We start from the raw sequence: 25,193 nt of genomic DNA on the forward strand, positions 1-25,193 counted from the left end.
GATAAGTATGTAAATGGATAGAGACAGGGAAGCAAACACAAGATGTACGTGGTTCACCCAGATTGGCTACGTCCACAGAGTAGAGGAGTTCTCATTAATTGTGAAGGGTTTACACAAGTACATAGGTTCAAGCTCTCCTTTAGTGAGTACAAGTGAATGATTTAGTACAAATGACATTAGGAAACATTGTGGGAGAATGTTCTCCTTTTATAGAAGAGAGTTTCTAGCTTTGTTTTGACATTGACACGTGTCGTGTTGTAATTGGCTTCTGATGTTGACATGTGTCGCGCTATGATTGGCTTCTGATGTCAACAAGTGTCACGCTATGATTGGCCTCCTGGTTTGAGGGATTGGTCAAGTATGGTACAAACAACATCCATATGAAACATGTACATAAATCCCAGCAGTGTCCAGATGAAACTTTCTTTACCTTAATGCCTCTGATTTTGCTCACCATCCATCACATAAGCTTCAAATCCAACAAGCTTGAGATCAAATATCTTAGCCTAATTAGTCAAGATCCCCAAATTGAGCGAATTAACAATAGCCCTCTAAACTTATTCACAACATTGGGCTCCATTCACTGAGCATGTTAGCTCGATCCAATTTATTATTAAGATTGGGGTGAAGTGCTGATTAAGTCTATGAACTATCATCTTAGTGAAAATTAGATTCCTGAATTATGTTTTCTATAAAATAAGTCCCTAAATTCATTAAAAATTGCTAATTTCATCCCTACTATTATATTCAAAGTTATTTTATCCAATTTTTCGTCAACTTAAGTCACTTGATACACTTTAGAGTGTGTTACCGTTCTTTTCTCGCCTGTAAACCCTTAACATTTCATATAAGTTGCGAATCTAACGTCTAATTTACCCTTCTATGTAAAATTATCAATCTACCATCCAATGTGTATCACATACAAATAACGTGACTTAAGTTGACGGAAAATTGAATAGTAGTCTCGAATGTAATACTAGGGATGTAATTGGCATATATTTTTAATTTTAGGACTGATTTTTCTTAAAAAAAAAATAGTTTAGGGACCTAATTTTCACTTAAGTGATAATTCAGGGACTAAATTGGCAATTAACCCTTAAGATTGGGAGATTTATTGTGGGGATGAAAGTAGGGGTAGGCAAACGGGTCCACGACCCACGGGTCGAGATGGGTCCATGCGATTTAAGACGGGTACAGGGCGGGTCCAATAATTCTAAACATAAAAAAAGACGGATTGACGTGATTAGCATGATGTGGCAGATCCAAAAATCTGAGTAAACAGGAGCTCGGCCCGACCCGTTTCTAGCATGGGATAATTGGATTGGATTTATTGATTAATCAATCCTATACTCTCCACCATTGGATTGGATTTTTTTTCCTCATCTCAGAGACTTAGACAGAGATTGAGTCATTCAGTCTCCCCTTCTCCCATTCATTCACGACTCAAGTCACTCAAGTCTAGTCCTCGACAACAGTCATCCATCAGTAATTCTCCGACTCCACAGCCCTCGACTCAGTCTTCGTCTCCCTCTTTTTGGCAAATTACGAGTTACGATCACCACTAACAACCACCATCACCATCGTCTCTCCCAATTTCAACCACCCCATCACCGTTGTCAAGAAACACCACCATCAACATGAAACAGTTCTTTCTGCCTTCATTATCTTCCTCTATTCATAAAGTGTTTTCTTGACTTGTTTGGTGGTAGACATAAAGTGTATGTCAATAATTTATTCAAAAGTAGTGTATATTCGTATTAAAAAAATGGGTAAAAGACTGTTTACCACCCTCATGTTTCGTGGTTTTCAACATTTAGTACATCAAGTTTTTTTCGTCCCAGAGTCATACCTAAAGTGTAAATTTTGGGACAGTCTCATACATCTGTTAGTCAAACTGTTAGTTCTCCCGTTAAGTGATGACGTGGCGTCCTGATTGGACGCCACGTGTCATTAAAAAAATAAAAAATTTATTTAAATAAAAATAATATTAAAAAATATTTAAATAAATATTTAAATATTAAAATATTAAAATAATAATAAATAAATAAAAAATTTCTTCTTCTCTTCTTCTTCTTCTTTTTTTTTTCTTCTTCTTCTTCTTCTTCTTCTTCTTTTGGGTTCGGTTTCTTCTTCTTTTTTTTTTTTTCCTTCTTCCTCCTCCTCCTTCTTCCTTCTCTTTCCTCCTCCTTCTTCTTCTTCTGGGTTCGGTTTCTCTTCTTTTTTTTTTTTTTTCTTTTTTTTTCCTTCTCCTCCTTCCTTCTTAAGAAGGAAGAAGAAGGAGAAGAAGAATGAGGAGGAAGGAGAAGGAAGAAGAAGAAGGAGGAGGAAGGAGAAGGAAGAAGAAGGAGAAGGAGGAGGAAGAAGAAAAAAAAAGAAAAAAAAAAGAGAGAACCGAACCCAGAAGAAGAAGAAGAAGAAGAAGGAAAAAAATATATTTTATTATTATTTTATTATTTAAATATTTTTTAATATTATTTTTATTTAAATAAATTTTTTATTTTTTTAATGACACGTGGCGTCCAATCAGGACGCCACGTCATCACTTAACGGGAGAACTAACAGTTTGACTAACAGATGTATGAGACTGTCCCAAAATTTACACTTTAGGTATGACTCTGGGACGAAAAAAACTTGATGTACTAAATGTTGAAAACCACGAAACATGAGGGTGATAAACAGTCTTTTACCCTAAAAAAATTAACTTCAGCTCCTCAAAGAATTAGCAGAAACTCTTCAAAACAATAATTAAGCTATTCACAAAATTTCATGGTTTTAATCGAAATTTTCATAGTAAAAATGCAGAAAATTAATAAAATATGGTATCATTTAATCATTGAACTATATACAAATAGATGGTCGGAATATGTAAAAGTATTTCGATTTGTCTATTTATTTTCTATAGTTAATTGATTAAACAACATTGGTTTTACCTAGATAATCTTTACATAGTTATTGACAACATAATCCTTTCAGATTAGAAACACAAATTTCTGCGAATCAACCATAAAATATTTTTCCAAGGATTTTCTCCTCATTCTTGAAGAGTCAAACATTTTTGGAAAATAATGAGCTCGAACCCGTCTCTTTTAAAATATCATGGCCCATTAACCAATGTCAAAGAGTTATGAATTATTAAGACTAGCTCAACTAATTATGTAATTATGGAAGGTTTGCCATTCATAACGTCAGCAGTAATGAATTAGAAGCCTACCTAATTTGGCGGCTAAATGCTGGAAATTTGTCAGCCAACAATCCAACATATGCATTGTATTTTGTTTGTATTTGATTTTAGTGTGCTCCACAATGAGCTAATAATAATGTGGTTCAAATTCGCTTTTGCCAGGAATCGAACTTAAGACCATTTACTTATAAGTGAAGATGAATATCACTAGTAGAGCTAATAATAATGTGGTTCAAATTCGCCTTTGCCAGGAATCGAACTTAAGACATTTCACTTACAAGTGAAGATAAATATCACTAGTAGGGGTCGGTTTAAAAAACTGAAAACTGAAAAAAAAACAGAACCGAACCAAACTGAAATAGGTTGGTTCAGTTTCGGTTTTGATGGTCCAGAAATCGAACCAGACCAAACCGAACCAATTTATATTTAATTATTTAACATATATTAATTATACAAATACTCAAAAATCTGAAGGCTAGGTTTCGAACCCCTTACCTCCTGGTTGAGGGCTTTTGCTTACTTGCTTCAGCCAACTTGACAGCAAGCCCTATATTTGTATTAGTAAAATATTTATACTGATTCTGGACTTTAATTCTTTATAAGATTTGTAAACACAAAACCCTAGTCGTCCACCCATTTACTCCCATTTCATCTTCTCTGACTTCTTAGCATCTTTCTCCCACCATCGAATTCTTACTGCTCGAATGATTTCTTCTTTGAACGCTAGAATGTCTGCAACGGTAAGCGATTTATACAAGGATTTGCAGCAATCTGTTCATCATTTTCAGGTGGGTCACCGCCACGATGCCTATTTCAAAAAGTTCAGGTTCAAAAACAATACTCTCGCTATATCAATTTCATCGATTTTGTTCCCAATCTTGTAAATTTGTTTAATTTGTGATTGAATGATTGGGTTTTGATTCGTTACCCTCTTCTCCATAACCCGCAGCAACCCTCCCTTCACCGAAGATCCCCAATCTCTCATATTTATCTATTGATTTGTATTTTTATGCTCTTGCTTTTCTTGATTGTGCATGGTAGTAGAAGGGTGAAATGGTAGATACCAGCTATAATGCATAATTCAAATTTCTTGAATGTAATTTGATTCACTTGGAAATTAAGAAATGCAAGGATTGTTGTTTAATTGATGATGAGCAACTTAAATCTCATATGTTTCCCGATTGGTTTAGATATAATTTGCCAACAACCAGTTGCATATGTTTGTTTTTAAGGTATCTTAAGAAGTGCATTTGAGGACCGATTGAAGAATGTATTCAATTTTTTAAGCAATTTGGAATTCTTTTCGCTACTGAAGAAGAAAAGGAAGAACGAAAAAAAAAAAAAAACAAAAAAACCGAACAAAAAAAAAACAAAAAACAAAAAACAAAAAAAAAACCGAACCAAAAAAAATTGAACCAAACCGAACCAAAATTTCGGTTCGATTTCGATTTTAACAAAAAACCGAACCATTTCGAACCGAACCCAAGCCTAATCACTATACCGTAGTATTTTTTTAAATATTGGAAAATTCTAAAGAAATCTGATGGCATTGGCAATTTGGCATGGGCTTGATGGGAAAATCTCCTGCTTCATTTAATTCAGATTTTGTTCCTCACCCTGCATTATAAAGTGTTGGCAGTGTCGTCTGTTTGTACAAATAACATTACTGAAAAAAAAAACTAGAGGAAGTACCTTTGAGAGAGAGAGAGAGAGAGATTTAGTTCCGATGATACGATCACACTGAATAATTTCTCATAACAAGAATACAAATTAATTCTCAATCCCATGCGGATGCTATGTTGGCAATCAAAATGATATTAAATTGTGACAACAAACAGGCATCTATATCAAAAAAAAAAAAAAAAAAAACACTCCCTAATAATCATTCTGCACTCTTCCTAATGAATAAAATAAGAGAACAATCGCAAGATGACCATTAATGTGCGCTAATAACAATTCATTATACAAAACACATTCTCTAAGATTGATTCTTATGGTAAAACAATTTTCAGAAGATCATTTTTCTTCTTCCATACACTCATGTTTGTCTCTGTTGATTCTCTGATTTATTCGACCCAAAGGTCCGAAATAAAAAAAGAGCATGCAAGCAAAAGATGTGTGTGAGGATCACCTTCCTATTATAAGGACACACCTAATCAGTTGTGATAAAGTATATAGGCATCATATACAACATATGGGACAATATACATGGGGAGATTCACAGGTCACAAGTATACAATACCTAATTGTCGGTAAGCAAGAAAGCATTTTTCAAGACACTGTCTACATTTTAACAAGAACATGAACTGAGCTACCTTTTTATAACATGTCTGGAATGAACAGAGTGAAACAAAACGACGTTGTTAGTCATTAACTAAATCAGACCGTAACGTGCAGTTAGCTAAACAAACAGTAATGTATCAAAGACAGTACGATTCATGTGCATTGTGCAATGTAATTTAAGTGGCACAAAAATGTTACTGGAAACTGCCATCTAAAATGTACACCCAGTTTGGCGCTTGCGTTGAGAATACATTGAACAGGCACTGTAGACTCTCAATGTATTCTTATAGAATTTTGTTCAGAAAGTTAACACGTAAAAAAACACGGCATGACTCAATTACTACTATAACCAATTTTGTAAAATTTGAAACTGAAGTACAAATGAAAGAAAGATTCGAAGACAATACTTTCTCATTTACCGAAAGTTGTCTTAAACTCATTGGAGGGGAAATCTATAATATGTTGAAAATAATCTCTGTTTGTGTACTCATACGCATCGGGAAGAATAAAAAAACATGTGAAATACTGTATCACGTCGTACAAATCCTCTATGTGAACACAAACCCCCCACCGTTAATTAAAACCCTACATAGATCGTGAAGAAAATGTGTTCAAAAACTGGTAATGACCTTCTTACCCGTTATAAACACAGCCTTGAATTATTTATTGCACGCAAGAAAGAAGAACCACTGTTGTTAAACCACTTCTATTCTTGGTGCTGCAAGGATACTGAGAAGAATGATCAGAGACAATCTTCATTTGTAGGAAGTAATTAAGATTTGTCAACATGAATCTTTGTGTTCAATAACTTTCTTAGCTTCCTGTCATGATTGAGCATTGCACTTACACTCTCAATCACCAAAACAATCTGCAGGGTGCAGAGGCAAATTAGTAGAGAGGGATAAGCCCAAGTATTCCGTAAAATTAACTGATGAATCAAAAATGTAAATCAGCAATTGGGATTATCAAATATCGTACAGCCTACATAGCTTCATGTATTAATTGGTTTTCCATAATCAGCTGATCTAAAGTGGTAACCTTAAGTTTCTCCATTTAGATTGACAATTTCGAACACGTGAACTTGAGTCAAATACAACAACAACAACAACAACAAAGCCTTTTCCCACTAAGTGGGGTCGGCTATATGAATCCTAGAACGCCATTGCGCTCGGTTTTGTGTCATGTCCTCCGTTAGATCCAAGTACTCTAAGTCTTTTCTTAGAGTCTCTTCCAAAGTTTTCCTAGGTCTTCCTCTACCCCTTCGGCCCTGAACCTCTGTCCCGTAGTCACATCTTCGAATCGGAGCGTCAGTCGGCCTTCTTTGCACATGTCCAAATCACCGGAGCCGATTTTCTCTCATCTTTCCTACAATTTCGGCTACTCCTACTTTACCTCGGATATCCTCATTCCCAATCTTATCCTTTCTCGTGTGCCCACACATCCCACGAAGCATCCTCATCTCCGCTACACCCATTTTGTGTACGTGTTGATGCTTCACCGCCCAACATTCTGTGCCATACAACATCGCTGGCCTTATTGCCGTCCTATAAAATTTTCCCTTGAGCTTCAGTGGCCTACGACGGTCACACAACACGCCGGATGCATTCTTACACTTCATCCATCCAGCTCGTATTCTATGGTTGAGATCTCCATCTAATTCTCCGTTCTCTTGCAAGATAGATCCTAGGTAGCGAAAACGGTCGCTTTTTGTGATCTTCGCTAGATTGCTCCGGTCATTAGTGTGGATAAGTATATAAATGGATAGAGATAGGAAAGCAAACACAAGATGTACGTGGTTCACCCAGATTGGCTACGTCCACGGAATAGAAGAGTTCTCATTAATTGTGAAGGGTTTACACAAGTACATAGGTTCAAGCTCTCCTTTAGTGAGTACAAGTGAATGATTTAGTACAAATGACATTAGGAAATATTGTGGGAGAATGATCTCGTAATCACGAAACTTCTAAGTATCGGAGTGTGGTGTCGTCTTGACTTGCCTTATCTGTCTCATAGGTAGATGTGGCATCTTCTCTGGAAGTACTCTTCCTCCATCCAGGGGTGGTATCTTTAACTGGTGGAGATGCACAAGGTAATGTATCAATTTCACTTGAAGCTTACTTGTAGTTTCAGGCTTGGTCAAGCGCGATACAAACCATGTAGTAGGAGTCCCCCAAGTCGCCGAGCTAGGGGGTCTGCTGAAAGAGGTGACAGACAAGGTAAGCAATCAGAGCTCCGACTGATTGTTCACCTTCTCCCCATCTTGCAGCAGCATGAAGGATAAAGAGAAGAAAAATGAGAAGAGATGATATGAGATACTTTTGCTTTTGAAGAAGTAACTTTCCACAGGCTTATTCTTGAACTGAGCTGGAGGGTTTTCTGGTTTCCTCCAGAGTATAAGGCCGACTGAAGAATTTGAGGGTCAAAACAAGTCCATCAAATCTAGAGTACGTTCCACCCTGCTGATATGGGATACTTTTGCTTTTGACAGAGTAATGGATGTATCGGCACGTGTGCTGTTACGCTTGTCTCCACATGCTTCCTTGTATCCTTCGCACTTGCCCTATCTGTTCCTCAAGCAGATGCGGAATCTTCCCTGGAAACATAAGATGTTGAAGATGAGTACTCGAGAGCAATGCCAGGTAAGTAATCAGGTAAGGGGTTCCAGGCAGTCAGTTCCTGGCTGGAAGCTTGATTCCAAGTGCTGACTGATTGCTCTCTTTCTCCTTGTCTTGCAGGTAAAAACAAGGCCAAAGGAAAAGACATGTAAAAAGCATGATATGGGATACTCTTGCTTTTAACCCTGATGATATGAGATATTCTTGCTCTAGTATAGCTTGTTTGCAGAGGTATTATCGGGGGGAAAGAAAGCTGAATATTTCGAAAGGCTTCGTTGGGAGTGCCCTCTCAGATATGATGAAGGGTTGAGCATTTTTGCAGGTCTGCCTGTCCGTTGGGGATGGAGGTCGACATATATAGGAGTCTCCCTAACAACAAGTAGTAATGCTATTCCTTTACCCTACTTGGTCATAGCACGGTAGTGGGAGCTGCCAGTTTCACATGTTTTAACTCTGTCAGAGCACTTTGAAAAAGTGGTCTGTGGTATCTGGCTCTCGAGATTCGGAAAACGATGCCTCTTCGATTTTTGAGAAAGCAATCATGTTGGGGGTCTGACTCTCGAGATTCGGAGAGCAGTGTCTCTTCGATTTTTGAGGAAGTAATCATGTTGGGAGTCTGGCTCTCGAGATTCGAAGGGCGGTGCCTCTTCGATTTTGGAGCAAGCAATCTTGTTGGGAGTGTTGTCTCGAATGTGAGTAAAGGTTGGGCATGTTTGCTAGTCTACCTTGCCACGAAGCACAAAGGTTGACACACAGGGACTTTCCAATTATCCAGCAATGGTACTGTTCCTTTACCCTCTCTTCGATTTTGAGAAAGTAGTCATGTTGGGAGTCTGGCTCTCGAGATTCGGAGGACGGTGCCTCTTCGATTTTGGAGCAAGCAATCTTGTTGGGAGTGTTTTCTCGAATGTGAGTAAAGGTTGGGCATGTTTGCTAGTCTACCTTGCCACGAAGCACAGAGGTTGACACACAGGAACTTTCCAATTATCCAGCAGTGGTACTGTTCCTTTACCCTTGTGGGTAATAATATGGTAGCTAGACCTTCAAAATTTATGTGTCTAAACTTTGTTAGTGCTGTTTCTTTGCTATTCTTTTACCTTTCTTGGTCAGAGCGATGTAGTGGGAGCTGCAAGCTTCACGTGCTCAACTTTGGCAAAGTTATATGTGGTACCCATGAGCTATTGTTGTGTGTGGGAAGTGGGTGATTGAACAGTAAGATTCATGTGCTTTCTACTTCACCAGAAGTCTTCGACAGAATGCCCATAATTTCTGCAAAGCTGAGTGTGCGTGTGACAGGTGCTGACAAGGCTAGAAAAGTAGGTGCCTCTTCGATTTCTGAGATTGGCCCTCGTGGTCTCTGAGCAGCCCAGCTTTTGAGAAAGCGAGCGCCTCTTCGATTGATTCGGAGAACGATGCCTCATCGATTTTTGAGAAAGCAATCATGCTGGGGGTCTGGCTCTCGAAGATTCGGGGAGCAGCGTCTCTTCGATTTTTGAGAAAGTAATCATGTTGGGAGTCTGGCTCTCGAGATTCGGAGGGCGGTGCCTCTTCGATTTTGGAGCAAGCAATCTTGTTGGGAGTGTTTTCTCGAATGTGAGTAAAGGTTGGGCATGTTTGCTAGTCTACCTTGCCACGAAGCTTCTCTTCGATTTTTAAGAAAGTAGTCATGTTGGGAGTCTGGCTCTCGAGATTCGGAGGACGGTGCCTCTTCGATTTTGGAGCAAGCAATCTTATTGGGAGTGTTTTCTCGAATGTGAGTAAAGGTTGGGCATGTTTGCTAGTCTACCTTGCCACGAAGCACAGAGGTTGACACACAGGGACTTTCCAATTATCCAGCAGTGGTACTGTTCCTTTACCCTTGTGGGTAATAATATGGTAGCTAGACCTTCAAAATTTATGGGTTTAAACTTTGTTAGTGCTGTTTATTTGCTATTCTTTTACCCTTCTTGGTCAGAGTGATGTAGTGGGAGCTGCAAGCTTCACGTGCTCAACTTTGGCAGAGAACTTTGGCAAAGTTTTCTGTGGTACCCATGAGCTATTGTTGCGTGTGGCAAGTGGGTGATTGAACAGTAAGATTCATGTGTTTTCTACTTCCCCAGAAGTCTTCGATAGAATGCCCATAATTTCCGCAAAGCTGAGTGTGCGTGTGACAGGTGCTGACAAGGCTGGAAAAGTAGGTGCCTCTTCGATTTCTGAGATCGGCCCTCGTGGTCTCTGGGGAGCCCAGCTTTTGAGAAAGTGAGCGCCTCTTCGATTTCTGAGATCGGCCTTTGTGGTCTTTGAGCAGCCCAACTTTTGAGAAAGCAAACGCCTCTTCGATTTCTGAGATCAACCCTCGTGATCTCTAAGCAGCCCAGCTTTTGAGAAAGCAAACGCCTCTTCGATTTCTGAGCAGGCGCCTCTTCGATTTCTGAAGCTCAGTCGAGTGCAGATTTTTATAGGGGCTGGCATTAAGTTCCAAAGCACACTTGAATCTCCACCAGTAGAAGCTTCATTCTTGCACTTCTAAGATCTTGATTTGTCCGACCTCTTCTCTCTTCAACACCTTTGAAAATGTCTGGCCCCTCCGACCGTCGTTTTGACTTGAACCTTGTTGAAGAGGCAGCCCCGCCTTCTCCAGACAACATATGGCGCCCATCCTTCGTCTCCCCCACTGGTCCTCTTACCGTTGGGGATTCCGTGATGAAGAATGATATGACCGCTGCGGTGGTGGCCAGGAACCTTCTCACTCCCAAAGATAACAGACTACTTTCCAAACGGTCTGATGAGTTAGCTGTTAAGGATTCGCTGGCTCTCAGTGTTCAGTGTGCAGGTTCTGTGTCTAATATGGCCCAACGCCTATTTGCTCGAACCCGCCAAGTTGAATCATTGGCGGCTGAAGTGATGAGTCTCAAACAGGAGATTAGAGGGCTCAAGCATGAGAATAAACAGTTGCACCGGCTCGCACATGACTATGCTACAAACATGAAGAGGAAGCTTGACCAGATGAAGGAAACTGATGGTCAGGTTTTACTTGATCATCAGAGATTTGTGGGTTTGTTCCAAAGGCATTTATTGCCTTCGTCTTCTGGGGCTGTACCGCGTAATGAAGCTCCAAATGATCAACCTCTGATGCCTCCTCCTTCTAGGGTTCTGTCCAGTACTGAGGCTCCAAATGATCCCCCTCCGGTGCCTTCTCTTTCTGAGGCTCTACCGACTGCTGAGACTTCTCCTAAGCAACCTTTGTGAAGGCTCCCTCTTGTGTGTTTATTTTGACTCATGTATATGTACATATTTGTAGCTTATCGGGGATATCAATAAATAAGCTTTCCTTCATTTCAACGTATTGTGTTAAATACACCAAAGCCTTATTCGCTAAGTTCTTTGAATTTTCTTTTGTTGAAGCTTGTATGTTGAAGCTTTCTGAGTGGAGCATGTAGGTTGGGGTAGTGTTCCCTTAATTTTCCGAGTGAGGAAAACTTCTCGGTTGGAGACTTGGAAAATCCAAGTCACTGGGTGCGATCGGCTATATGAATCTTAGAACGCCATTGTGCTCGATCCTGTGTCATGTCCTTCGTTAGATCCAAGTACTCTAAGTCTTTTCTTAGAGTCTCTTCCAAAGTTTTCCTAGGTCTTCCTCTACCCCTTCGGCCCTGAACCTCTGTCCCATAGTCGCATCTTCTAATCGGAGCGTCAGTAGGCCTTCTTTGCACATGTCCAAACCACCGTAACCGATTTTCTCTCATCTTTCCTTCAATTTCGGCTACTCCTACTTTACCCCGGATATCCTCATTCCTAATCTTATCCTTTCTCGTGTGCCCACACATCCAACGAAGCATCCTCATCTCCGCTACACCCATTTTGTGTACGTGCTGATGTTTCACCGCCCAACATTCTGTGCCATACAGCATCGCCGGCCTTATTGCTGTCCTATAAAATTTTCCCTTGAGCTTCAGTGGCATACGGCGGTCACATAACACACCGGATGCACTCTTCCACTTCATCCATCCAGCTTGTATTCTATGGTTGAGATCTCCATCTAATTCTCCGTTCTTTTGCAAGATAGATCCTAGGTAACGAAAACGGTCGCTCTTTGGTATTTCTTGATCTCCGATCCTCACCCCTAACTCGTTTTGGCCTCCATTTGCACTGAACTTGCACTCCATATATTCTGTCTTTGATCGGCTTAGGCGAAGACCTTTAGATTCCAACACTTCTCTCCAAAGGTTAAGCTTTGCATTTACCCCTTCCTGAGTTTCATCTATCAACACTATATCGTCTGCGAAAAGCATACACCAAGGAATATCATCTTGAATATGTCCTGTTAACTCATCCATTACCAACGCAAAAAGGTAAGGACTTAAGGATGAGCCTTGATGTAATCCTACAGTTATGGGAAAGCTTTCGGTTTGTCCTTCATGAGTTCTTACGGCAGTCTTTGCTCCTTCATACATATCCTTTATAGCTTGGATATATGCTACTCGTACTCCTTTCTTCTCTAAAATCCTCCAAAGAATGTCTCTTGGGACCCTATCATACGCTTTTTCCAAATCTTTAATGCAACGAAGACAATTCTCAACTTTCAATATATACAAGAATAATGTACAGAAGTTTTTATTATCATGTAGGTATGTTACACAAAAGTATCATGCTCATACTACATCAACACGAGTTTTAGAACTAAATAGTACCTTGGAAAACCGTAAAGTAATATCCAACATGAAGAAACCTGATTTCCCTTCTCAACTATGTTGGCAATTAATACTAGTGGTCATTGTGCAAAGTATTCAAGCTGATACGAAATGATCATGCTAACAAGACTTTTTCATTCAAGTGTGGAAGTATGTATAGCAGGGTGATGACTTCCTCTCATCGTTTATTTCACGAAAATCTAGCTATGAATCAACTATATAATAACGGAAGTACATTTTTTCTGCCATAGAACTCTTATACGAATCATCTGATGCTCTAAAGTATTAATGGACGAAGAATAATAGGTCAGAGTTTACAAACCTGCAAACAAGCATAAGTAATTGCAGTAGCAAAGTAGAAATTTGCATTGCCAGTGCCCTGCAAGTTTGAAAAAAGTCCTTATTCATAAGAATCACTTGTATTTCATGCCAACATTCAGAACAAGTGAACTATAGAGAGAGCCATACCCTCCATATCCATAGGTTGTGCATCACAGGGCTAAGGAGGGAAATGCCAACATAAACACTGAAGAGGCAGAAAGAGAATCGCATTTCTGCATATCGTAAAATACAAGTTTTAATATGTCAAACCATGTAAAATGCATAAAGTGAAAGAAAAAAAAATAAAAAAAGTGAACCTACTGACTTGCCTGACAGTTCATTAACAAACCAGCCCAACAAACCAAAGTACAGAGCTGAATCCCCAACCTAAGCGATATTTCAAGAATAATAGACAAAGCAAGAACAAAATATCAGGTCGCCCATCACAAAATAAGAAGCACAGGCATTGAGACTTTAGCTTCAGTACCAGTGTAAAGTGGGAGACTTCTAAAGCAAATGGGGAACTTACAGAAGGATAAGACTTAAGCATTGAGGAGATGGTGATGTAGACAAAAGCAAGAAAGCACGGACGATGCTTCAGTCGTATGGCCAATGGAAATATCAAAAAGAGAATATTCATTTGGAAAACTATCAGGAAGAAATTTCTGAAAAAATCGAAGACCTCTGCAAAGAAATACCTGCATCAAAATATTAAATGAATGATTAAATTAATGCCACATCTCAAAGAGAAATTTAACTGCTCCAAAATCCAGTTGCAAGGTAATTTGGGGCTTACCATAAGACACCTATATTTGGAGACAAATCTTGCACAGTGAGAATGAAACCATACATTCTGCAAGAACAAGCCATAAATTTTAGGAAAAAATAGATTACTGATTTAACAATAAAATAAAATTTCTAAGAGCAACCCTTCATATCAGAGGAAGCACAGCATTTATGAGGCAAAAAGCTAACACCCATAACATTAAAGGCAAGCATAAAAGTCTAACCACATTTGTTATTGGCCTGTTAATCATGTTCTGAAATAAATCACGCAATAAGGACCAAGCAACAAAGGATTTACTTCTGTTACAACTGTTTCATATGGTGGGCTATTCAGCATAGGAGATAAGATCATAAGGCTACCTTGGGACATAACTGGATAAAATCATTGTTTAGAAGGAATAACCTTTTAGTTGCATCAGTCTTCAATTTTCATTTTTACTTTCTTTTGTTGGTGAGTTGGGAGGGAAGGCAGGAATGGAGACTACGAGATAGCATCAATCATGTGGTTACTACCGTGAGCCATTCACCTAAGTACAGGCTTCAAGTGCTCTGGATCATTATAGAAGCAGCAACCATAGCAAACACCAGGACCCTGTGCAGAGCTCTAGTCCATATGCAGATGCGGTTCTCTTGGTGCTAATTTACCATAATTGTCCTGGAAAATTGGAATAGCTTTGAAACCTCCGCAATCTTTAGTTTGTTTTTGTGTAAATTGATTTTTATATGCAATTCTATTTGCTCATTGTTCACCATCCAGAGTTTTACAAGTGGACTGGATGACCTTTTAAGAACTGTAAAATAGCTTTTTAAATAGACTTGAAAATTTCAGTTGACATCTTAATCAACCTCATAAAGGACTTGAACCAGTCATAATGCTCATATGATCAGTCCACTCCCTTCAACAGATTTTTCAAATCTTATTTTGCACAAACACCTAGAAAATTGGGCAGAAAGAAATGCATATATGTACAATGTGCCGTTGATACCTTTCAAACATCTCCCAGAGATCGCCATACTGTTTAGCAGATACGCCACAGAGAAATAACACGTAGGCTGACCACATAATAGCCCACAATAAGAAAAGTCCGACAGGTCTCCAAGAGAAAACAGGGGGTAGCTCTGATTGATTAATAACTTTCTCCTGTTGTTGACAACTATCACTTGAGGAGTTATCTTCAACTTCACCATATCTCCTCAGTAGCAACAGTTTCCTAGGAGTATCTGGACCATATCCTAATAAAAGAATCATCTGGCACAAAAGTGAATATTTTTTAATACGCATGAGTAGGCAAGAAACATACGAAACATGCCAGAAAATCATCTTTTTAGATTTTTTTTATATTTGATAAGAAACATAACTTCTAACTTCATTAACAGATTGGAAGATAATTTCTTAATTACATCAAGCATGATAAGTCAATGAAAAAAGGGGCATACTGGAATTAGGAGAATCATAGGATAAAGAGACAGATGTGTTGCTATAACCCACCCAAAAGCAGCCAAGGGAACCAGTCCTGCAGTACATCAGAAGAAGAATATCAGATAGGAAACTTTATGTAAAAAGCAGCCCAATCCATTGACCTAAATGCCTTCACCCATTCCTGAATCAAATTCTAATATCTCACCTTAAAGCATAAATTTGGGAAAAATATTTGTCAAACACAAGTAAAAGAATATCTTCCTTGAGAAAGTTTAGAACATTGGAATCAGAAAATTAATCAATCATGATTAGATGTGCTAAGATCATATGACTGGAACTGCATGGTATCAATACCACTTAAGTCCGCATTTTCAGTGTCATCAATTGATACTGCTTCACTTAGAGTTATAATGAAATTTTAAAGAACTAAAATGTTTATGCACAATAAAGCTGTCTCCTGTAATAAGATCATAATTTGTCTGTAATTAACTTTATGTCACAACTCACAACAATATAAAGGCGGGGACTTGTGTGGGTAATGCTTACAACATGAAAGCCTATGTAGTCTCAAATATGTAAACAAGAAATCTTGTAACCAAAGTTGAGAATATATACATTATTATTTTAAGGAAAGAACAATTCTCCTGAACAAAATGACACACAGAAACTAGAAAGAAAAATACCGACGAGTAAAAAATAAAAACAAAAATATTTACAAATAGCCAACAGAAACAATCAAGTCAGAAGGATTATCGTTAACTTACTTTTACATGCTCCATACAAGGCCAGTATGATCGCAAAATTCTCAATTGGAGATGTTGACAAACCCACACATGCAACTATTGTGAAAGGATTCCATAGATACACAAGAGCAGCAATATCCCCAGAAGGGAGCACCTCTGAAAACAACAAATATGAGCAATGCATTAGCCTGTGAATGGCATTGGGTAGGCAAAACTATCACTGCATCCACGGATATCTAGTTGCTTTGTTGTATAACAGTTTTCTATTTCATTCGAGGAATTTATACAAGAAAAACATGGCTACTCATAATTAGGATTTAAGGTATCTCGACTTTAAATGGTAAGCTTACCAATGCTTTCTAATGTCGTATCAAGATCTAGTGACTTCAAACTCTGCCGGTATGCAACCTGAAGAGTCTGACCAGTAGCACGAATAAGCATTGCATTCAATACATCTGCAACCACATAAACCAAACTGTATCCAAAAATGTGTTGATATCAACTGTCTGTCTAGATATTCAGAATAAGTCAAACAACGAAAGAAAACTAAGGAACTCTAAATTATTGGAACGTATAACGTAACAGAGTGATACAACATAAAGATGAATTTGTTGTCACAATTGAGCCTGTGCAGTTTTATTCAGTTTGGTAAGTTATCAAGTAAAATCAAATCAAAACTTAAAAGTAAAAAAAATCCGACAAATCATATTACTGCAATACAAATTCACAACATTGACTAGAATGTACTGTCATGATGAATTATAGAGCGTGGTCGTGCTGCAATTTAGAGCTTTCAAGATCTTCTTTAAGTCCATATCAACAACAAAGGAAAACAAATCATGTAGCACATGAATTCGTAGATTGGGCGGCTCAGGAGAGAACTACGGAAAAGATACAAGATAATTCTTACCTGCAGAGAAGATGATTAGGTTGCCCTTCAAATCTGCAGCACCAATCAAAATATTCAACAAATTACCAACTGAAAAACATAAAAGAAAAAAAATCAACCACCAAAATTTCACATTCACTTAATTGGGATTCATTGCAACCAATCATGACCCAACATAAGTCACAGAGTAATGCCAATGGGAACAAAATTTGAAAAAGGGAAAAGCTTTAGCTGGAACGGTACCGCTTGACTGTGAGTGGCCCGAGAAGTGAGAGCAACAAAGGAGATCCATGGTACATAGATCCTGCAAAAAAAAAAAAAAAAAAAAACCGCAACAGATGAAGAAAAAAATATGATCAAAAAGATTATAATTTCCAAAATTAAACATAAAGTTTAGGAAAGTGAGTAAATTATAAATAAATTTAAATAAAAAAAAAACCTGCATAGGGAGACATTGATGATTGCTTCAACCAGTAACCCTCAGCAACTGAAAAAAAAATTACCAAATTAAAGCAAAATATAAGTTAAATTGAAAATTTAGGGTTTTGAGCAAGCTAGAGAGAGTACGGCGGCGGAGGCTGGTGAGAGGAGTGGAGACTTCGGGGCGAGAGGAAAGGTTGAGATTTTTGGGTAGTAGATGAGAACGAGCCTGAATAGCACTGATGCCGCCGCCCATGTCCAGAAGCTTCCGGGCTTCTGCTTCTGCCTCTTCCTTTTCGTGCTCTGCTCCTCCGTCTTCAAGTCCATTTTTCTGACAGTTTTGCTGTGTATTTTGGGAGCGAGATCAGTTGGAGAGGAGGGAGACCACTCGGACGAGTTTGAAAGGATAAAACGACTGCGTTTTCACGCTTTCAGATTGTTATAGCTGGTTTGGTATTGTGTTTTTTAAAAAACACTATAAGATAAGAGTAATGTTATTCATACCATGTTTTTGTATCATATTTTTATACCACCTTAATTGGTATTTAATGTGGACAGTCACCTCATTTGAATTAATCATATTTTTAAATTTAGCTCATTATTTAATAAACTAATAATTAAGAAAAACTAGTTAATTAAATGATGATTGTGGTATACGATAAGTCTTTCTCCTTCCTTTCCTTGGGTTTTGCAAATTTTTTAAATGACGTGGCTGTCGACATCAGATGCTACCTAAGGTGGTATAGAAATGTGGTATAAAAACATAGTATGAATAGCTTTACTCATAAGGTTTCTTTTCTTTTCTTTTTTTCAAATATAAGATAAATTTGGTAAGTGTTTGGGAAACCTTTTATTTTTGTAAAAGTGTTTTCAACAAAAAATATATATATTTGATAAACCAAATTATATTAAAGATGAAGACATCTAATACAACTATTAGCCCCAGAGTCGAATCTAAGGGCATTCAAAGTGTCATGGGAGAGACAATGATCCCGAACATGAGGCTTAACACCCATAGCCCTAGGTAAAGAAATTTCGGACGGAGTCGGATTTTCTACCCTTGTTTGTTGAATGGTAGGAGATCCATCTTCATTCATATCTACAGATGGGGATGCAGCTTCCAAAGGATCCACTCTATGTTGAGGTGGATCTTCAAATAACACCCACCCTTTACAAATTTCCCAACAACCGTGAAACTGAAAGGGTTTTGAGCTGCCCTCCATATACAATTCCTCCGCTTGGCGTACCTAGAAAATATAATTAAACAAATTTTAGGAAATTAATTCACGAAATTAATGTAATATAATTAAACATTTAAACATTTAAAATAAACTGTAAAAACACTAACTTCGTCATAGTAATTGGCGCCGCTTTCATGTCTACGTGTTGCTGCTAATAGTGCTTGATGCCATTTATTCAAACATGGATGAAGATGTTTCTTCCATCTTGAAGAACAACTTTCGTGGTTTCGGGTATTCGGTGGAATGGTGCCTTCGTAGAACTCTAAGTATTTTTTGGAGACACGAGTCCAAACACCTTCACTTGTTTGAGAAATCCCCCTCACACTATCTTCTGAGATCCATCTATAAGCCTTGCAAAGAGCTTCATCTTCTTTTCGGGTCCAAGCCCTACCTTTCATTGCAGATGAGGCCATTTTTTTTGAAAAAAAAATTTAGGAAATATTGAAGGAAATATTGCAAATGTTATAGAAGAAAATATTATAGATGAAGGAAATATTGGAAAATTTATTGAAGAAAATATTATAGATGAAGGAAATATTAGAAAATATATTGAAGGAAATATTGAGAAATATATTGAAGGAAATATTGAAAAATATTGAAGAAGGAAATATTGCAAATGAAGTGAAGAATTGAAAGAACTTCACTATATTTATAGAAGAAAAAAATGTTTAAAATAAATTAAAAAAACAAAAAAAACCAACGGCTAGTAATGTTTAAAATAAATAAATAAAAAAAAAAAAAACAACAACCAACGGCTAGCTGACTCAGCTAGCCGTTATATTCAAAAACATTTCAAACTATTAGTGTCGGTTATAACCGACACTAATAGCAGAACTATTAAAAAAAAGGTCTTTAATGCTGTCGGTTTTAACCGACAGCAATAGGAAATCATTAAAAAAAAAAATAGCCAGCCCGAGGCTGGTTGGCTGGCCGAAAGCAGCCAGCCCTCCAGCCCTCTCCGATCCCGTGGGGCCCTCCCAGATTCCAGAGCCCTCTGGCCTAACCCTCGGTTGGAGAAGGTTTTAGGGCTATTTTCGGCCCTCTGGCCCTCTGGACCCTTCGGTTGGAGATGGCCTAACAAACCAATGTGAGTTAGAGCATTAGCAACAAAGTTTGCTTCTCGAAAGATGTGATGACGTGAAATCTTAGCAAATTCGAGAGTTAATCTTTTAATATCTATGATAACCTGGCTAATGTGCCAGGGGGCTTCCATTAACTGCGAGCAAGTTGAATAACGAGCAAAGAATCTCCTTCCACCATCAACCTCTAAATCCATTTCCTCTTGGAAAGTAGCAACTGCTCTTTCAAAGCCATAGCTTCAACCACAGTGATAGTGGTATGCTCAAGCCACATAGCACCAGCCCCAATAGGGAGTCCATTCGGATTTCTTAGAATGAATGCAACAACTCCAATAAATCATCGAAGTTAAGCTTGAAAAAAATCCGAAAGGGAAGGGGGACCATTTGATAATATGATCCTGATTTAAAGCCACCGTCTTGACCTCCTTGTTTGCCAGAGAAAACGCATCACCCACCTTTGAAGCCACACTAAATCTCTTAAAAGCAATCGGATTCATGCTATTAAAAACTTTATTATTTCTGTCTTGCCAAATTTGACAACAAATTACGATTGATTTACTGAGTCACTTATGTAATACCCTAAAAATTTAAAAATATGAATATGTGAAGAAAAATCGAAAATAAATTGATTATGGTTATGAAAAATTGAATTGAGAACTTTTAAAATTTTGTTTCCGGAAATTATTATAATTTACGCGGTAAAATTGTATCGATAAGTGAAAAAGATGAAAATGCCCCTAGTTGGTTAAACGTAATTTTACGAGGACGTATTTTATCCTCATATACTTTATCGTATTTAGATAGAGTTCGATTTCACGAGCATGTAGGCGAAAACCGTTCGTGAAATGGAATTATAATGAATGAGTTATTAACGATCGAAGTTGAGGATAAAATGGTCATTTGATCATAATTCATAATCTAGAAGGCTCCATATTTTCTAGAGCAATGGGAGTGCCATGTGTGCGGCTGTGATGAAAAGAGAGGTAGAGAAAGGAGAGAAAGGAAGATCAGAGGGACGAATGAGAAGAAGGGAAAGGAGGGGAAAAAAGGAAAGAAAAAAAGAAAGGGAAACGGGTTAATCCGTATACCCATCGAACCCGCGTGATTTCCCGACCTTTTTTCAGCTGTTTTCAGGCGAGTTGAAGCTCGCCTCCACCTAGAAAACATTTCATATAGCTTCCTCTTCCTTTTCCACTCAAAGACTAATAAGAATTCACTTCAATTTGGTCAGATTGAACCAAAGGGTACACGGGTGCACCATGACGAAATCCACGATTTCTGAAACGTTTTCTTTTGATCTCCACTACCATTAGACTCTCCTTGAACCCAAGAACAAAGCCCAAACATTGGATGGGGGCGCGGAGTATCGGGGAGTTCAAATCGAGGCCACCTAAATTATAGGGTTTCCAGCGAGTTCGAGGGAAATTGGGGCTTTTCCTAGCCAAGTTGGTCTTGGACACAAGTATAAAACTTGCTCCACTCAAGATATACATTTTTGTGAAATTTGGTAATTTTTTAAAATAGTTGAATTTTCCTGCGAGTCAGGGCGGCCGACCACCATGCGCGGCTGCTCGTGGCCAGTGAGCCGACGCTACCTTTTTATGTAAATTTTGATATTCCAATTACGTATTTGGCATCCATTTGATGTGTTTCAATTAGTAATAAGAATGTTTGATTTTTCGGTTAATAGAATATTTTCGAAAATGGTTTAAAAAGAAATGGTGAACTACGAAATGCTTAATCCTGCTCCAGGGTATGTAGGCAGTCTAACAAGGTTAGATGCAGCCTTAAATAATCGAGAATTGTATTTGGTTGAGTAGTTGATTTAAGGAAAGAAATTTGATGAATAAGATGAAATTAAATCTTATGTCTTTGGTAAGTAGATTTTGGTTGAGTAGTTGTAGTTAACTTCAATTACATTACTAATTTGATAATTACTATGCTTCTATGGACTCACCATTGATAAGCTCTACATTTGTAAAGCATGGTTGCACAATAAAAAGAGGTGATTTTGACTTTCTTCATCCCTGCTACAAATAGGGCAACTTCTGTCAATGTCATGTATATATCTACTTATTCTTAACCTGGCATGTAGTTTTTCCAAAGTTAGCAGCGAAGCAAACATCTTGACTTTGGGAGGCATTTTCAAATTCCACATTTTCTTCAGCAATTTATTTCTATTGATTTCTTGATTATCATTGCTCTGTATTCACGTTGCCGACTTAAGGAATAAATCCCCACTAGCAAAATGCTCCCAAACAAAAAAAAAAAAATCTTTTGTGTCATATCTTGGTATAGTTATTATATATATCTTCCTAACAATATCCCTATCAGTACTTGTTGAAGACGATCTCGATTCCGACAATTATTCTTAATAAATTCACTCACTTTAAGGTTCCAATTCAAGGTGCTACGGTATCCTCTAGGATGAGATGGAAAATGGGGTAAGGAAAAACCCAATGATAGGTCCAGAAGAGGATATTTTCTCCATTACCCATAATCCATCTCAAAACGTTGCGAATAACCTTTCTACTTTTTAGGATACCTTTCCAGGCAAGAGAGTAGTTTTTGCTTGATTTTACAGTCTAAAAACTTTTTAATTCTAATTTTCACCCATAAATTATCCTCATCCTTTAAAACTTTTCATCCTAGTTTAGCCAGACAAACATTATTAAAATGATCCACCCTACGTATATCCAGATCACCCCAGTCTTTAGCCTTACAAATCTTACTCCACCCAATTGGATAGAGTTCTCTCTTTTCCCCAAACAAAAATCTATACACTCCATATTTAGTTTTTTCATTATTCTTTACAGACATTTGAGGCATACCAGAGAGGTTGGATTTTATTAAGGTTAACCTACCTGCCTTCGACAGGTATTTGCTTTCCAACCTGCTAACTTGTGTTCAATCCTTTTAATTAGTTCAATTTCATTCACTAGATCTTTCCAAAACACAATATTATGAATAACAAGGTCCTTACCAATAGTTGTTTTGTGTTGGATATTCAGTATATTGACAATAGCAATCTTGTCTTGATTGCTTGTGTTGCTTGAGAAATAAAGAGAAGATTTGTGAAAATTTACATGTTGCCTTGCAGCCATTGCAAATAGGCTAAGAATGTCAAGAACCTTGTGTGCACCCCTGGTGGTAGCCTTCGCAAACAGAAGACAATCATCTGCAAAAACCAGGTAAACCAAACGAATGCCCCTAGGCGAAGAGAGGATGCCAATATAGGACTTAGGAAGCAAAGCTAATTTATTGAAGTGTCTAATAAGAGGTTCCATGCATAGAATGAAGATGTAAGGGGAAAGAGGGTCACCATGCCTAATACCTTTCTTTGGAAAGAAATACCCATGTGCACCATCATTAATCATCATAGAAAAAGAAGTAGAATTTATGCATTCCATAACCAAATTAACCCATCTCTTGGCAAAGCCAAATCTTAAAAGAACATACATGATAAAATCCCAATTAAGGTAGTCATAAGCTTTCTCCAAGTCCAACTTTATTCCCATAACACCAGTGGCTTCCTTCTTACCTTTGAAACTAGAAAACAATTCATTGGCAATAAGAATATTGTTTTGTATTGATTGCCCCGGTACAAAGGCACCTTGGTTATCAGAGATGCAGATGTCAAGCAAAGGCTTTATTCTCTTAATTATGATTTTCGTTATAATTTTGTAACCAACATTACAAAGATTTATGGGTCTATAGTTACTTACCACTTATGGGTTGTCCACTTTGGGAATTAGGGCAATATTTGTATGGTTAATCAGTGTAAGGCTAGTATTATTTTGAAAGAAATCATTCACCATAGGGATTATAAAACCTTTAATTACCTTCCAACAACCCTGATAGAACCTAGCAATTAAACCATCATGGCCCGGGACTTTAAAAGCTCCAATACCTTTGACTGCCTCCCAATTTTCTAAATAATCCACCTCCTCAATAAGGAAGTCATTATGCTCTCTAGTAATGCAAGGGTTAATAATATTGGCCATGTTCGCAATATTCTCCAAGCTAGGGGGCAACACAAGAAAAGCGCATTTTAAAGTCCTGCACAAAAACATGTTCAAGCCCTTCACCAATCTTCTGATTATTCTTCACCCTCACAATTTCATTCCTCTTTTTCCTAATTGTTGTCGTAGTGTGGAAAATTCTAGTATTCTTGTTTCCAAGTTGAAGCCAATTAGCCTTAGCTTTTTGGGCCCACATAGTTTCTTCTTGTTTTAGAATTGCATGTAGGTCGTCAGTAAGCTTACTCTTAACCTCGAAGTCTCTGGTTAAGTTATGGCTATAGTCTTTCATGATTCTATCTTGAATCACCTCAATATCATAGATCAAGCTTTCCTTCCTCTTTTTTAAGTCGCCAAAAGTATTTTGGTTCCATCTTTTGACTAGGAAAGTAAATGTTCCGGTGCAAGCTCTAAACTTATCAAGGGGGTTGAGATTATCCACATTCTTCCAAGTATTCTTCACAAAATCTTTAAACTCCGAATGTAAAAGCCACATGGCTTTAAACTTAAATGGGCGGATATAGCCCAATGAACCCTAGGTGTTGTAATTCACAATAAAACTAAGTAAATTCAGACCATGATCAGATCCAAACATGGGAAAAATCTGGAGTCTATAATTAGAGAAAGAGTTTAGCCAATCCGAGTTTGCAACGCATCTATCTAAGCGTTCATATATTCTGTTACTGCCTTTTTGTCCATTATACCAGGTATAAGGCAAACCATTATCATCTAAGGAAATCAAATTACCTTTGTTTAAGAAGGTAATGAAATTATTCATGTGGTAGTTGGTTATTTGGTAACCACCCTTTTTTTTTTCACCAAGGCTAAGGATATTATTAAAATGTCCCATGAGACACCAAGGGCCATTGTTAGGATTAAGTCTAAGAATACCATCCCAAATGGCAGGTTGTAATTGTTTTGTGGAAAAGCATATACTAAGGTGTAAATATCATTATGCAAGTCCTTAACTAAACAATAGATAAAGCGTGCATTAGAAATATGGCAAATATCAGTTTAGTACCCTCATGTTTCGTGGTTTTCAACATTTAGTACATCAATTTTTTTTCATCCTAGAGTCATACCTAAAGTATAAATTTTGGGACAGTCTCATACATCTGTTAGTCAAACTGTTAAGTCTCTCATTAAATGATGATGTAGTGCCCATATGGACAATGATTGGGCGCTACGTGTCATTAAGGGGTCCACGTTGAAATTGTTTTTTTCTTTCTTTCTTCTCTTCAGAGGTCATGTGGATTTTTTTTCTCTCTTCTTATTATTCTTCTTCTTCTTCTTACTTTCTTCCTCCCTCAACCCTCCCTTCCTTCTTCCCTACAACCCTCACCTTCCCCCCAACCTTCCTTCACCACCAGTCTCCCCAACTTTCCCCCACATTCCTTCTTCCCTCTGTAATTTCTTCCCCATCCCCCTCTCTTTGAAATCCCAATGCATAAACCAGAAAAACCTTCTCCAATCAGTACACTTTGGACTCGGACCCAAAAAACCCGGGCTGGTCATTGTCATCGTCG

The 25,193-nt window shown here is 37.9% G+C and overlaps 1 protein-coding gene across 3 annotated transcripts; it reads right to left on the reverse strand.

The window, feature by feature from the left end:
* Nucleotides 1-5,793: 5,793 nt before the first annotated feature.
* LOC126619572 (uncharacterized) lies at nt 5,794-17,734 on the reverse strand. 3 transcript variants are annotated; one of them, XM_050287977.1, is made up of 14 exons: nt 17,476-17,734; nt 17,348-17,395; nt 17,152-17,212; nt 16,930-16,962; nt 16,370-16,494; nt 16,041-16,175; nt 15,294-15,370; nt 14,843-15,105; nt 13,867-13,923; nt 13,600-13,768; nt 13,400-13,457; nt 13,218-13,303; nt 13,072-13,128; nt 5,794-6,332 (listed from the first exon to the last, which is right to left on the reverse strand). In XM_050287977.1, exons 1-14 carry the CDS (start codon nt 17,582-17,584, stop codon nt 6,237-6,239), a joined length of 1,374 nt encoding a protein of 457 aa, XP_050143934.1. In that variant the 5' UTR covers nt 17,585-17,734; the 3' UTR covers nt 5,794-6,236. The 3 variants fall into 3 exon arrangements, with proteins under 3 accessions (XP_050143934.1, XP_050143936.1, XP_050143935.1); XM_050287979.1 differs by having other exon boundaries at nt 16,370-16,474; nt 17,476-17,576; XM_050287978.1 differs by having other exon boundaries at nt 16,370-16,474; nt 16,930-16,998; nt 17,476-17,576.
* Nucleotides 17,735-25,193: the final 7,459 nt, after the last annotated feature.

This window comes from Malus sylvestris, chromosome 4, assembly GCF_916048215.2.
Source record: "Malus sylvestris chromosome 4, drMalSylv7.2, whole genome shotgun sequence".
In the NCBI taxonomy this organism is placed as follows: Eukaryota; Viridiplantae; Streptophyta; class Magnoliopsida; order Rosales; family Rosaceae; genus Malus; species Malus sylvestris.